The following is a 12744-nucleotide window of genomic DNA, read 5'->3' on the forward strand; positions in this document are numbered from 1 at the left end:
TCAATTTTTTTTTTTTTTATCTTTTCAAGAACCAGCTCCTGTTTTCATTGGTCTGTTATATTGTTGTCTTTTTATATTCTATTTTATTTCTGCTCTAATGTTCCTTCTACTGGTTTTGGGGTTTTTTTTGTTCTTTTCTAGCCTTTAAGTGTAAGGTTAGGTTGTTTATGTGAGATTTGTCTTGCTTCTTGAGTTAGGCATATATTGCTGTAAACTTCCCTCTTGGAACAGCTTTTGCTGAATCCCAAAGATTTTGGACTGTTGTGTTTTCATTTCCATTTGTCTACATGTATTTTTTTATTTCCTCTTTGATTTCTTGGTTGACCCATTTATTGTTTAGTACCATGTTATTTAACCTCCATGTATTTGTGTTTTTCCATATTTTTTTCTTGTGGTTGTAGAATTCTAGTTTCATAGCATTGTGGCCAGAAAAGATGCATGCTATGACTTCAGTCTTTTTTAATTTGTTGAGACTTGTGGCCTAATACATGATCTGTTCTGGAGAATGTTCCATGTGTACTTGAAAAGAATTGTATTCAGCTGTTTTAGGATGGAATGTTCTGAATATATCTGTTAAATCCATTTGATCCAATGTGTTATTCAAAGCCACTTGTCCTTGTTGTCCATAGTGTCCTTGTGATTATGTTTGGATGATCTATCCATTGATGTAAGTGGGGTGTTGAAGTTCCCTCCTATTCTTGTATTATTATAAATTACTTCCTTTATGTTTGTTATTTGCTGTATTTGGGTGCTCCATGTGGGTGCATAAATATTTACAATTATATCTTCTTGGACTGTTCACTTTATGATTATGTAGTGTTCTTCTTTGTCTTGTTAGTCTTTGTTTTAAAGTCTATTTTGTCAGATATAAGTATTACTACCCCAGCTTTATTTTCACTTCCATTTGCATGAGAAAACTTCCTCCATCCCTTAACTTTCAATCTGCACTGAATCTGCATTCAATCTGTCTTTAGATCTGAAATGAGCCTCTTGTAGGTAGTGTATAGATAGGTCTTGTGTTTTTATCTATTCTGTCATCCTGTGTCTTTTGATTGAGGCATTTACTCCATTTAAATTCAAGGTAATTATTGATAGGTATGTATTCACCACCATTTTGTTACTCATTTTATAGTTGCTTGTGTAGTTCTTCTCTATTCCTTCTCTTGCTCTCTCGTCTCACTATTTTCTGGCTTTCTTTAGTGATATTCCTGGATTCCTTTTCTTTACTTTTTGTGTAGCATCTATTATTAGTATTTTATTTATGGTTACAATTAGTTTTGTACACAACACTTTCTGCATATAGCAGTATATATTAAGTTATGGTCACTTAAGTTTGAACTCATTCTTTACTCCTCACCTCACCCCTTGCCCCAAGTTTTAGGTGTATAGTACCATAGTTTACATCCTTTTATTTTGTGAATCCCTTGACTGATTTTTATAGATATAGTTAATCTTACTACTTTTGTGCTTCCTAATATTTTCTTACTCTTGCTTACAGTCTTTTCTTTTTTCTTTTTTCTTTTTTTTTTATATTTTTTAATGTTTATTTATTTTTGAGAGAGAGAATCCAAAGCAGGCTCCGGGCTCTGAGCTGTCAGCATAGAGCCTGATGCAGGGCTCAAACTCATGAACCACGAGATCATGACCTGAGCTGAAGTTGGACACTCAGCCAACTAAGCCACCCAGGCACCTCTACAGTCTTTTCTTTTCACATAAAGAATCCTCTTTAACATTTCTTGTAAGGCTGGTTTAGTGATGAATTCCTCTAACTTTCATTAGTCTGAGAAACTCTTTTATCTCTCCTTCTGTCCTGAGTGATAGACTTGCTGGATAGAGTACTCTTGATTGCAGGGTTTTTTCTTTCAGCACTTTGAATATATCATGCCACTCCATTCTGGTCTGCAAAGTTTCTGCTGAAAAATCAGCTGATAACTTTATATAAACTTTATGGGACTTCCCTTGTATATAACTGTTTTCTTTTCTCTTGCTGCTTTTAAAAATTATTCTTTATCACTGCTTTTTGCCATTTTAATTCCTATGTGTTTTGGTGTGGAACTCCTTGGATTGATTTTGTTGGTGTCTCTCTGTGCCTCCTGGATCTGAATTTCTGTTTCCTTCCCCAGATTCAGGAAGTTTTCAGCTATTATTTCTTCAGATAAAATTTCTTCCCCCTTCTCTCTCCCTTTTCCTTCTGGGATCCCTATGTATGAATGTTATGCTTGATGATGTCACTGAATTCTCAATTTATTTTCAATTTTTCTTTTTCTTTTTTCTTTCTCTCGTTCAGCTTGATTACTCTATATTACTCTGTCTTCCAGGTCACTGATCTGTCTTTCTGCTTCCTCTAGTCTACTGTTTATGCCACCTAGCATAGTTTTAATTTCACTTATTGAGTTCTTCATTTCTCATTGGTTCTTTTTCATGTTTTCTGTCTCTTTGTTGAGGGTCTCACTGAGGTCTTCCACTCTTTTATCAATTCCAGTGAGTATCTTTATGACCATTACTTTAAATTTTCTGTCAGACATATTACTTACCTGTTTCATTCAGCTCTCTCGCTATGATTTTGCCCTGTTCTTTCATTTGAAAGATATTCCTCTGTCTCCTCATTTTGTCTCTCTGTGTCTGTTTCTATGGGTTAGAAAAGTCAGCTACATCTCCTGCTCTTAAAAGTAGTGGCCTGTAGTGTGTTGTCCCCTGTTCAACAGAACCTGGTGCTTCAGAGTTGTCTCCTATGTGTGTTACATGCACCCTACTGTTGTGGCTGAGCCATGTTTGCCATCAGTCGGCATTGGTTCTTTTTTCCCTATTGTGGATGGGGTTTGGTCCCTGTGTTGTTAGTGAGCCAGTCTGGGGCTACATTGGGCTTGAGTTGAGTCAGACTAGGTGTTTTCCAGAGGTGTATAGCACCAACCTGCAGGGTACTCTCACTGTGTGGTCCCCTGGGAGGCTTTTGTTGTTGGGTGGGACCTGCAGTCAGATCATATACCTGCCCTCAGCAGTTGAACTGGTATGTGTGATTTTCTTCCCCATTTACTCCGGGAAGGAGGCACTTTGGGGTGGTGCTGGCCCCTGTCAGGGCTGATTGCACACTGCCGTGCTTGTGGTACTGCTTTGGATGGACTCCTGCTGAGGATGTGTTGGGTGGGCTGGATCTGTAAGAGAACACAAGGGCAGAGGAACCATGCTAGCAATTTCATGCTGGTCCATTGTTGAAGCAGTGCTATTTTGGTACCTCAAAAGTTTGCAGCTTTAAGAGAACTGGGAAGCAAAACATTTGTTATGCACAGACATATAATTTCTTTGAGACAGTGATTCCACCACCTTTAAGTAGTGTTTTGAATGGAAAAGATCAAAAAGTCTGGCAGGAGATTCTGATAATAGGAAGATTCTAAAAGGGTATAGAACTTGCCTGGCTATTTGACTTAATGACACCTGCAAAAGTTACCACTAGATAGCAGTAAAGAAGTGTCTATATCAGGAATCCATTTGATGTTTAAGTCCCTCACAGGTGAAATTCTTTAATGGATTACTTCTCAAAAAATCTGGAAATACTTCCATTCCCAGCCCATATCTCTGCTTAAACAATTTTAGCTCCAAACAAGCTTCTCTGCAGGGAAGGTATTGTCAGATAGAAAGCATTTATGGCAATAAGTCAGTATTACATTATTTGAATTTAAGGGATCCCATAAGATCCCATCGGAGTTGTTCAACTATCCATTCATCCATCCAACAGTCTGTCAAATACGATGCAAACAGTTTTCATGGAGTAGAGCAAAAGCTAGATTGAAGTGGGTTAGACCGATTCTCAAAATATGGTTCTCAATAAGGGTACTTTGATAAGCTGCAAACTTGTTCCTATTGTATAAGTTCTTTATCCAATTCCAGTGGTAAAGTTTCATACTTCTTTACAGATAGGACTATTTAGTAGTAAATAGTTAAAGAAGAGTATAAACAGATTAATGAAATCTCTGTTTCTTTAATTAAGAATTAAAGAAATCATGCAGCTTTTGACAATAAACATGCACAAAGGTAAATAGTTGAAATCCCCAAAATTGTCAGAATCAATGCTATGTTAGTAGTTCATGATTAAATTTGATTTGTGTTGGGGCGCCTGGGTGGCTCAGTCGGTTAAGCGTCCGACTTCAGCTCAGGTCACGATCTCGCGGTCCATGAGTTCGAGCCCCGCGTCGGGCTCTGGGCAGATAGCTCAGAGCCTGGAGCCTGCTTCCGGTTCTGTGTCTCCCTCTCTCTCTGACCCTCCCCCGTTCATGCTCTGTCTCTCTCTGTCTCAAAAATAAATAAACGTTAAAAAAATAAATAAATAAATTTAAAAAAAATAAATAAATTTGATTTGTGTTAAGGCTTTCAAATAATGAGAGGCTCACTCTTTAGTTATAATTTTCTTTATGACTTATTATCAGTTTATTTCATTATATGTTAATGCTACTATGTGTATTCATGCATATTTGCATCAATATTCTGTTCTATTCTTTTTCTGTAGCTAGACTTGATCCATATTCATGTCAAATACACTTCTATTGCTAAAGCAGTTGTACACAATCCTTAAAACGTCAAGTAATACTTATTTCTCATCACCACATTTTAAAAAATTATTCTAATGAATATATTTGGGATCATAGAGTATGGCTCCCTCTGTTGGAGCATACATATTTCCACAGCCATGCATGTCTGACACATATCAGCTAAAGATAAAAGGAAGGGAGGAGAATGCATCATCCAAATTCTGTTCCGCTAAAAAGTGGGAACTACTAGGGCAGCTGGGCTGTGAAGTACTTTTTTCAGTCAAATAGGTCGTATTCAAAAGTTTGATCAAAAATAAGTCATTTATTACAGCATGGTCTAGACAACTTTTAAGAAATTTGGTCTAAAAATAAGAGAAGGAAAGCTGGTATAGCTAAAGAAGAAAATGGGGGTTCGGGGATAGCCTTCCTTTGAGAAGATAGAAGAAATCTGAACATGTATAAGCTTAGAGGACAACCATTGTCAAGCAGGAGGCTAAAGAGGCAGGGTAAGGGAAAACAAAAGGTGGAGCAGGATTCCCAGAAGTGGGTCAAAAAGTCATCAAATGCTCAAGAAAATGGGATCTTCAGTATGAAATCCTTAATGACACAAAATAATCACGAGCTACTCACTTTAATAATTTAGAACAAAGTACAAATGAAATGTTATGGGTTTTGTTACAGTGTGGCAGTGTTCATTATCACTTCCAATGAACCGTTGGTAAAATCTAGCCCTACATAAAACACTAAATTTTAGAGTAAAAATACCAATGAATAATTTGAAAATATATGGTAAAAATTTCCTATTTTATTGGGGCATCTGGGTGGCCCAGTGGGTTAAGCATCTGACACTTGTTTTTGGCTCGGGTCGTGATCTCACAGTCCGTGAGTTCGAGCCCCACATCAGGCTCTGCACTATCAGCTTGGAATTCTCTCTCTTTTCCTCTCTCTCTCTGCCTCTCCCCTTCTCACTCACTCTTTCAAAGTAAATAAAGTTTAAAAACATTTCCTGTTTTATTTTGAAGTAATATTCAAATAATGTTTTCTCTTTTTTTTCCCCCAGATTGGACTCCTTCTTATCCTGAGCCAGTGTACATCCCAACAGGTCTAGAGATAGAACCTCTTTATCCAAACTACAAGGAAGATACTGTAGTTTATCTAGCTGAAGATGGTGGGTACATAATAAAACATGTTGCTATAAAATATAATTTGGTATCTATATTCATCTCTTAATTATATTTGTTTTGCTGTTTATAATGGAAACTGCAGAATACCATGAAGTCTCTGTCACCATCAAGATGTTTGGTTACAGATTGATTCAAGTGTGGATTTAGTGCTAATTATATTCTTGAAGGTGTACTGCAGTTTATGCAAAGTTGCTTTAAAAAAAAAAAAACAATGCCCACTAGAATGAGAGTTATATTTAAAAGGAATTATGTTCACATCACCTTTCAAAGAGAAATCCAGTAGAGTATTCTGCAACTATTGTTGCCTCTCTGTTGATAGCTCATGTTTGTGAAATCTTTCAGATGACTTTATTTTCATTTTATGCCAGTTTGATGCATTTCTTGAGGTTGCATCTTTAAAAGGGGGAAAATACCCCACACTGCAAATAACATCTAAGATTATACCTCAGGAAAAGTGTTCTGAACAGTCAAGATCAATATTTGTACTTTGAGAACTCTATTCATGCAAAATCTCGTATCTGCTTTACAATAGTATGCTAATAACAAAACATAGATGTCTCAGTGTATATGCCAAACTGTGTTGCTCCTAAAGCACCATGTAAGGAAATATGGGATTCCTGCACAGTTTCACCATCCAAGTTCTATATCTTAGAGCATATATTAGAGATAACTTCAGGAAGCATATGTATTTTATTTAAAGGGCTGGCAAAACAAAAATGTACAAGGATTGTTTCCTATACAGTAAACAATTCTATAAATCATATACTCACATATTTTTTAAGAACCAGAGTAAAGACAAGCATCTCTGATTTTTTTTAATTTCAAATATTTACATGGCTAACCTGCCTTAGAACTTCCACACATAACTTAAATGTGATCTGATAAAATATTAAAATAGTTGAGGTGAGTCAATCAGGGTCTTGTCAGGAACTGAATAGCATACTGGGAGTAATTTAAGAAAGTTTAATGAAAGTATAACTTACCAAAGTGTGGACAGACTTAAGAGAGACTCACAAGGGATGGTAAAGCAACATAAAACTGTCAAGAGAGCAAAATTATTGTGTGTCCTAGGCCTGAAAGAGTAAGAGGACAAAATAGTTTTCAGATCTGTAGCTATAGGAAAGAGAAATCTCCAAACAAGGTGCATAGAATTCTGGGTTCATGGTTTTTTTTCTTCTAAAAATTTCTTCTTTAAAATGTTCCATTGTCTTGTGACATCTTTTGTCTCAAATAAAAAGTTAGCCATAATTTTTATCATTGTTCCCTACATATATATAGTGTGTCTTTTTCTCTCTGGCTGTTTTCAGCAATTTGACTATGATCTGCCTAGATTTGGATACCATTATATTTGGATACCTGCTTGAAGTTTGCTGGACTTCTTTGATCCATAGGTTAATAGAGTTGGATTTTTTTTTTCAAATTTGACAACTTTTCAGCCATTATTTATTCACATATTTTTTCTGTATTCTTTCTCTTCTGTCCTTTGGAATGCCAATTACACATATGTTGGATTTCTAGCTATGTTCCACATGTCACTGGATCTTTTTTTTTTTTCTTCTCTGTCCTTGAGTCTGGATAATTGTATTTATCTGTTTTTAAATTTACTGCATCTTTCTTTTTCAGTATTCAATTTTTCTTAAGCCTCAGGAAAAGTGTTCTTAACAGTCAAGATCGATATTTGTACTTTGAGAACTCTAGCAATGTAAAATCTCATATCTGATTTACAATAGTATGCTAATAACAAAACATCTTTCTTAAACCCATCTAATAAATCATTAACTTCGGTTATTGTAATTTTTATTTCTAGCCTTTTCATTTGGTTCTTTTTTTGTAGTTTTTCAGGGTTTTTTTGAGATTACTTGATCTGTTTGTTCATTATCTCTATCTTTTCCTATAAGTCTTTAGATATATATTCAGAGTCATCTGTTAATCCCAACATCTCAGTTATCTTGGGGTTTGTTGAAAATTTGTGTGTGTGTGTGTGTGTGTGTGACCATGGATCACATTTTTCCTGCTTTTCTTCATGTTTCATATTTTTTCCTAATCATATGCAGGACGTTGTGAAAATATGTTTTAGAAATCTGTATTATGTTCTTTTTAAAAATTAGGCCACAGTTTGTTCTGGTAGGCAGCTAAATTGCTGGCATATCATTTTGCTTCTTTCAGGCTTGGTTTTACTTTTTTATAAGGGCAGACTTTTGTAAGGGCAAAATTTTTATTTTGTCTTAGTCCTTCAGTTAGTCCTAGGTCTTGGTCTTTACCCTTGGATGTGGTACATATGCCTAGTATGCTCCCTTTCTTGAATCATGAAAGAATGCTTGAGATGCTCCATAAAGTCTTTCCATTCCGGATAGGTTAGAATTACAGTGTATTCTAGAATTGCATATCTCAGCGCCACAGTAAAAGTTTCCTATCTTACTCAGTCTTATCTTGTGCTTATACAGCCAGGCCCTCAGCCATGAAGGGAACCACCAGGGAACCACCATGTAGACTTTTGAGGCCCTCCATCTATGTAGCTTTCATCTCTCTGGTGTCCTGTCTCATAAATTTCCGTAGCCCCAAGCAACTGTCTTGCCTCCTCAGCTCAGCAAGACTGTTAGAGTATTCTTAAGTGCCACCTTCTTAGGATGTAGTCAGAAAGTATTCCCAGGAAGAAAGCCAGGGTTAAACATGGGCATACTTCATGTATTTATCTTCTTTCAACTATTATTATAGTTCTAGTCTGTGTGTTATCCAAATATATGGAAACAGCTCATATTTTTTTATCCAGCTTTATAGTTATTTATAGTGAATGGGAAAGTTCAGGGCCAATTACTTCATAAAAATTAGAAGTAGAATAAATACTTTTAATGTGACAAATACATGAATTTATTTTAGGCATTGCTTTTCTAGTCTGAAAATTCTTAGACTTCAACAAATCTGTATGTTAGTGTCAAATTACTTTAAAATTTTAAATCCTTAGTGACACTTCAGTTATACTGTGGCTCCAAACTCTGTGCAGAATAATCTGTGTACTTTAGACATGGCTTGATACCTTTATGGTCTTCTTCTGTCATCAGCTTACAAGGAGCCCTGTTTTGTGTATTCCCGAGTAGGGGGCAACCGAACACCCCTGAAGCAACCTGTGGATAACTATGACAATACTTTGATGTTTGAAGCAAGGTTTGAGAGTGGAAATCTACAGAAGGTAGTCAAAGTGTAGGTTTTAATTATTTTTATTTGAGGAGCTGGACCTTCAACTATTTATTATTTTCTGTATTAGGTACATTAAAGTTTTAGTATTCATTAATGAACTGTAATTCCTTGAAGTATAGATGCCAATTAGAGATTGTGAAGGGGGTATGAAAGGTTCAAATTCTGGATTCAAATACTATGAACTTAAGCAGATTTCTGTAGTGTACATTTTTAATATGCCAGTATGAACTGTCAGACAGACACACACACACACATACACTCACACTGCTTCTCAAATTTTTTACTGGAATAGTGTTTGAGATGAGTGTTCTATAAAATATGTTTGGGAACATGCATGCTATCCAAGAGCATTCTTTAAAGGAATTTTTACTATGAAAATATTTAAATACAGAGAATAATACAGTTCTCTATTAACCATCATACACCCATGACCTAGATTCACCAGCTCTGGTTTTGCATCCTTTATTTCACCTATTTCTCAATCACTATAACACATACACATACACAGTAAGTACATAGTCCTGATAGAAGAGAAGGTTACTTGGCAAAGAAAAGTCACAAATAACCCAGCAAGATTGTGTGTGTGTGTGTGTGTGTGTGTGTGTGTGTGTGTGTGTGTGTAAAACAAATGTGCCAGTAAAATTATTTTTACCTTTATTTAAGTATCCTTAGTGATTAAGTACGAGGGATGCAAATAGTTACCAAAAACAGTCCTTAAAGAGTTTTCAAATTTTTTAATGTATGTGGTTGTATTAATTTATATGTTTTAAACTTTTCTCAATGATAGTATTTCAGATCTCTAGAGTTTGAATCTAATAGAAAAAGGAATATATATCTGAAGTAAAAAAAAAAAAAAGAAACAGTGGACTTTAAGTTTTAAGAGCTCTTTAATCATTTCTTTTATAGGAAATGTAATCGGGGTAAAATACAGAATTTTTTTTATCAAATGCCCATTTTAATGTGCTCTCTTGAATTACAAAGAAATAAAAAGGCTTTAGAGAATTAGCACAGAAGCAATTTCATATCCAGTAAGAACATTTCAAAACTTTTATCTTTTACAATTACTTGCTGTTGGATGCTGCCTAAATAGTTTCAGGAAAAAAGGCTCTCAGTGAATAGGTAAAAGTAAAATAATTTTCCTTATGTAATTTAAATTTGAATGTCATTTTTACATGTTTCTTTTTCCTTTTTATGTATTAGGGCAGAATATGAATACCAGTTGACTGTGCGCCCTGACCTCTTCACAAATAAACACACCCAGTGGTACTATTTCCAAGTCACTAATACTCAAGCAGGAATTGTCTACAGATTCACTATAATCAATTTCACTAAGCCTGCTAGTCTTTACAATCGGGGTATGCGCCCATTGTTTTACTCTGAAAAAGAGGCCAAGGCTCATAATATTGGCTGGCAGAGAATAGGAGACCAAATCAAATATTATAGGAACAACCAGGGACAAGAGGGGCGCCATTATTTCTCTCTTACATGGACATTTCAATTTCCACACAACAAAGATACCTGCTACTTTGCTCACTGCTATCCATATACTTACACCAACCTGCAAGAATACTTGTCTAGTATCAATAATGACTCGGTACGGTCAAAGTTTTGTAAAATACGTGTCCTGTGCCACACAATTGCTAGAAACATGGTGTATGTTTTAACGATCACTACTCCTTTGAAGAATGCTGACTCAAGAAAGCGAAAGGCTGTGATTTTGACTGCAAGGGTACATCCAGGGGAAACCAACAGCTCTTGGATCATGAAAGGCTTCCTAGATTATATTTTAGGAGACTCAAGTGATGCACAGTTGCTTCGGGACACTTTCATCTTCAAGGTGGTACCTATGCTGAATCCAGATGGTGTGATAGTGGGAAATTATCGTTGTTCCTTAACTGGACAAGATTTAAACCGTAACTATACATCTGTCCTAAAGGAATCATTTCCTTCTGTTTGGTATACCCGGAACATGATCCGTAGGTAAGATAAGCCTCAAATTACCTCTCTGCTTATTTAGTAAACTTGGAAGTGAGAATTTGGTTACCACAATCCCATTCATTTTACCCTAGCTTCTTAAGATAGTTTAACTAATTGTTTAACTATAGCTACTTAATTTTTTCTCCACTCTTTCCACTCTTCTTTCTGGCATTATGCCACTGAATTCACTATCCTTTTCTTAAATAATGAATAAATTTCTAGAACATTTTAGTGGCTTTGTGAAACTAATAGTTAAATTTGCATATCCCAAATCTGGTTTCTTGCTAAAGGTAGCACTGATGTTTACTTCGGGATGCTTGAATCTCTTACATGTGAAAATTAGTTATATGTCATAGGGCCTCCTGGCGCTATATTGATCATACATTGCTCTTTGATGAGCCTTTTTTTTATTAAGTATTTTAACTCTAGTATAGTTAACATACAATATTATATTAGTTTAGGTGTATAATATAGTCGTTCAACAGTTCTATACATTACTCAGTGCTCATCATGATAAGTGTACTCTTTTGACTATCAGGTTGCATAGTTATTGCAATTTTGATGAATAATAGTGTTTATTTCCCCGGAAAAGAAATGAACAGCTTTAAATTTTCCAAAGAATCCAGAGCAGCAAAGCACATAATATTTAAATTTTTGTTGAATGGGTGAATTCTTTAATAGATTCAGTTAATAACAATCAAGAATAGGCATGTGCTAGAGCAGAAAGATTTACTGGAGTCAGAGAACCCCATTCCAAGTCTAAAGCCTCTTGACTTTTTTGGTTAAGAGTGTGGAGTGGAGTTACAATATCAGATTGGAATCCTGGTATGCCATTTGCTGTGTGGCCTTGAGCAATTTAAAAACAAATCTAAAGCTTGGTTTTCTCATCTATAAAGTATATAGATGTGGTAATAATAATACTTACTTCATAGGCAGGAGGATTAAATGAGTGTTATTTAAAAAGTGCCCAGATGGGGAACCTGGGTGGCTCAGTCGGTTAAGCATCTGACTTCGGCTCGGGTCATGATCTCACGGTCTGTGAGTTCAAGCCACGCATGGGGCTTTGTGCTGACAGCCTGGAGCCTGCTTCAGATTCTGTGTCTCCCTCTCTGCCCCTCCCCTGTTCATGCTCAATTAAACATTTAAAAAAATTATAAAAAGTACCCAGAATAAAATACAGAACATTGAAAGATCTAAGTGTTTTCAGTGTTAGCTCAAATATAAAAAGAAAAAATTGATAATGAATCAGATATAGATGTAAAAACTCTTGGTAAACTATTTAGGATTATTCAAATATTTACAATAATAAGTACATTACAGAGACTGTTTATATCCTTATCCCACTTTGCTAGGGCCCCTAGTGCAGGTACAAGAACCCTGTTTCAAGGCTGAGGATGTCAAGGGTACCTCCAGTCCATCAGAGCTGCTGACAGGCTTAGGATGGCCCCAGTTATCTCAGTTCAGCATCAACTTTCACTTCCGTGTTAATCCTTTTATCTGCTTAGGCACAAAGGGACTAAGGTGCAGATCCCCACCAAAAGGACTCAAAACTCTGTTTTCATACCCCTCACAGATGTGGTCTCCAGGATTCCCTGCAGTTATCTGAGAAATATTAAGTGATTAAAAAAATAATAACCTATGACGTCCTTTTTCCCCTGGGGATAACAAACAATAAAAAGAGAGCTAAGTAATGTGATGACCCTGATTGGATTCTGGGACAGAAAAGACATTCGTAGCAAAACCAGTGAAATCCAAATAAGGTTGGGAGTGTAGTTACTAGTCATATACCAATGTTGGTTTCTTCATTTTGAACACTGTACCATGGTTAAGTAATTTGTTAACGGGGGAAACTGGGTGAGGAGTAC

General features: G+C 35.8%; 1 protein-coding gene across 13 annotated transcripts in view; it reads left to right on the forward strand.

The window, feature by feature from the left end:
• Positions 1-12744, forward strand: part of AGBL3 (AGBL carboxypeptidase 3) — a 72886-nt gene that overhangs the window by 14443 nt on the left and 45699 nt on the right. For all 13 annotated transcript variants that reach the window (XM_019825843.3, XM_019825836.3, XM_045052779.1 and 10 more), the window contains 3 exons: positions 5584-5691; positions 8767-8905; positions 10103-10882. In XM_019825843.3, coding sequence (XP_019681402.2) covers positions 5584-5691; positions 8767-8905; positions 10103-10882 — 1027 coding nt within the window. The remainder of the gene's footprint in view (positions 1-5583; positions 5692-8766; positions 8906-10102; positions 10883-12744) is intronic.

Source organism: Felis catus, chromosome A2 (genome assembly GCF_018350175.1).
Source record: "Felis catus isolate Fca126 chromosome A2, F.catus_Fca126_mat1.0, whole genome shotgun sequence".
Taxonomy (NCBI): domain Eukaryota; kingdom Metazoa; phylum Chordata; class Mammalia; order Carnivora; family Felidae; genus Felis; species Felis catus.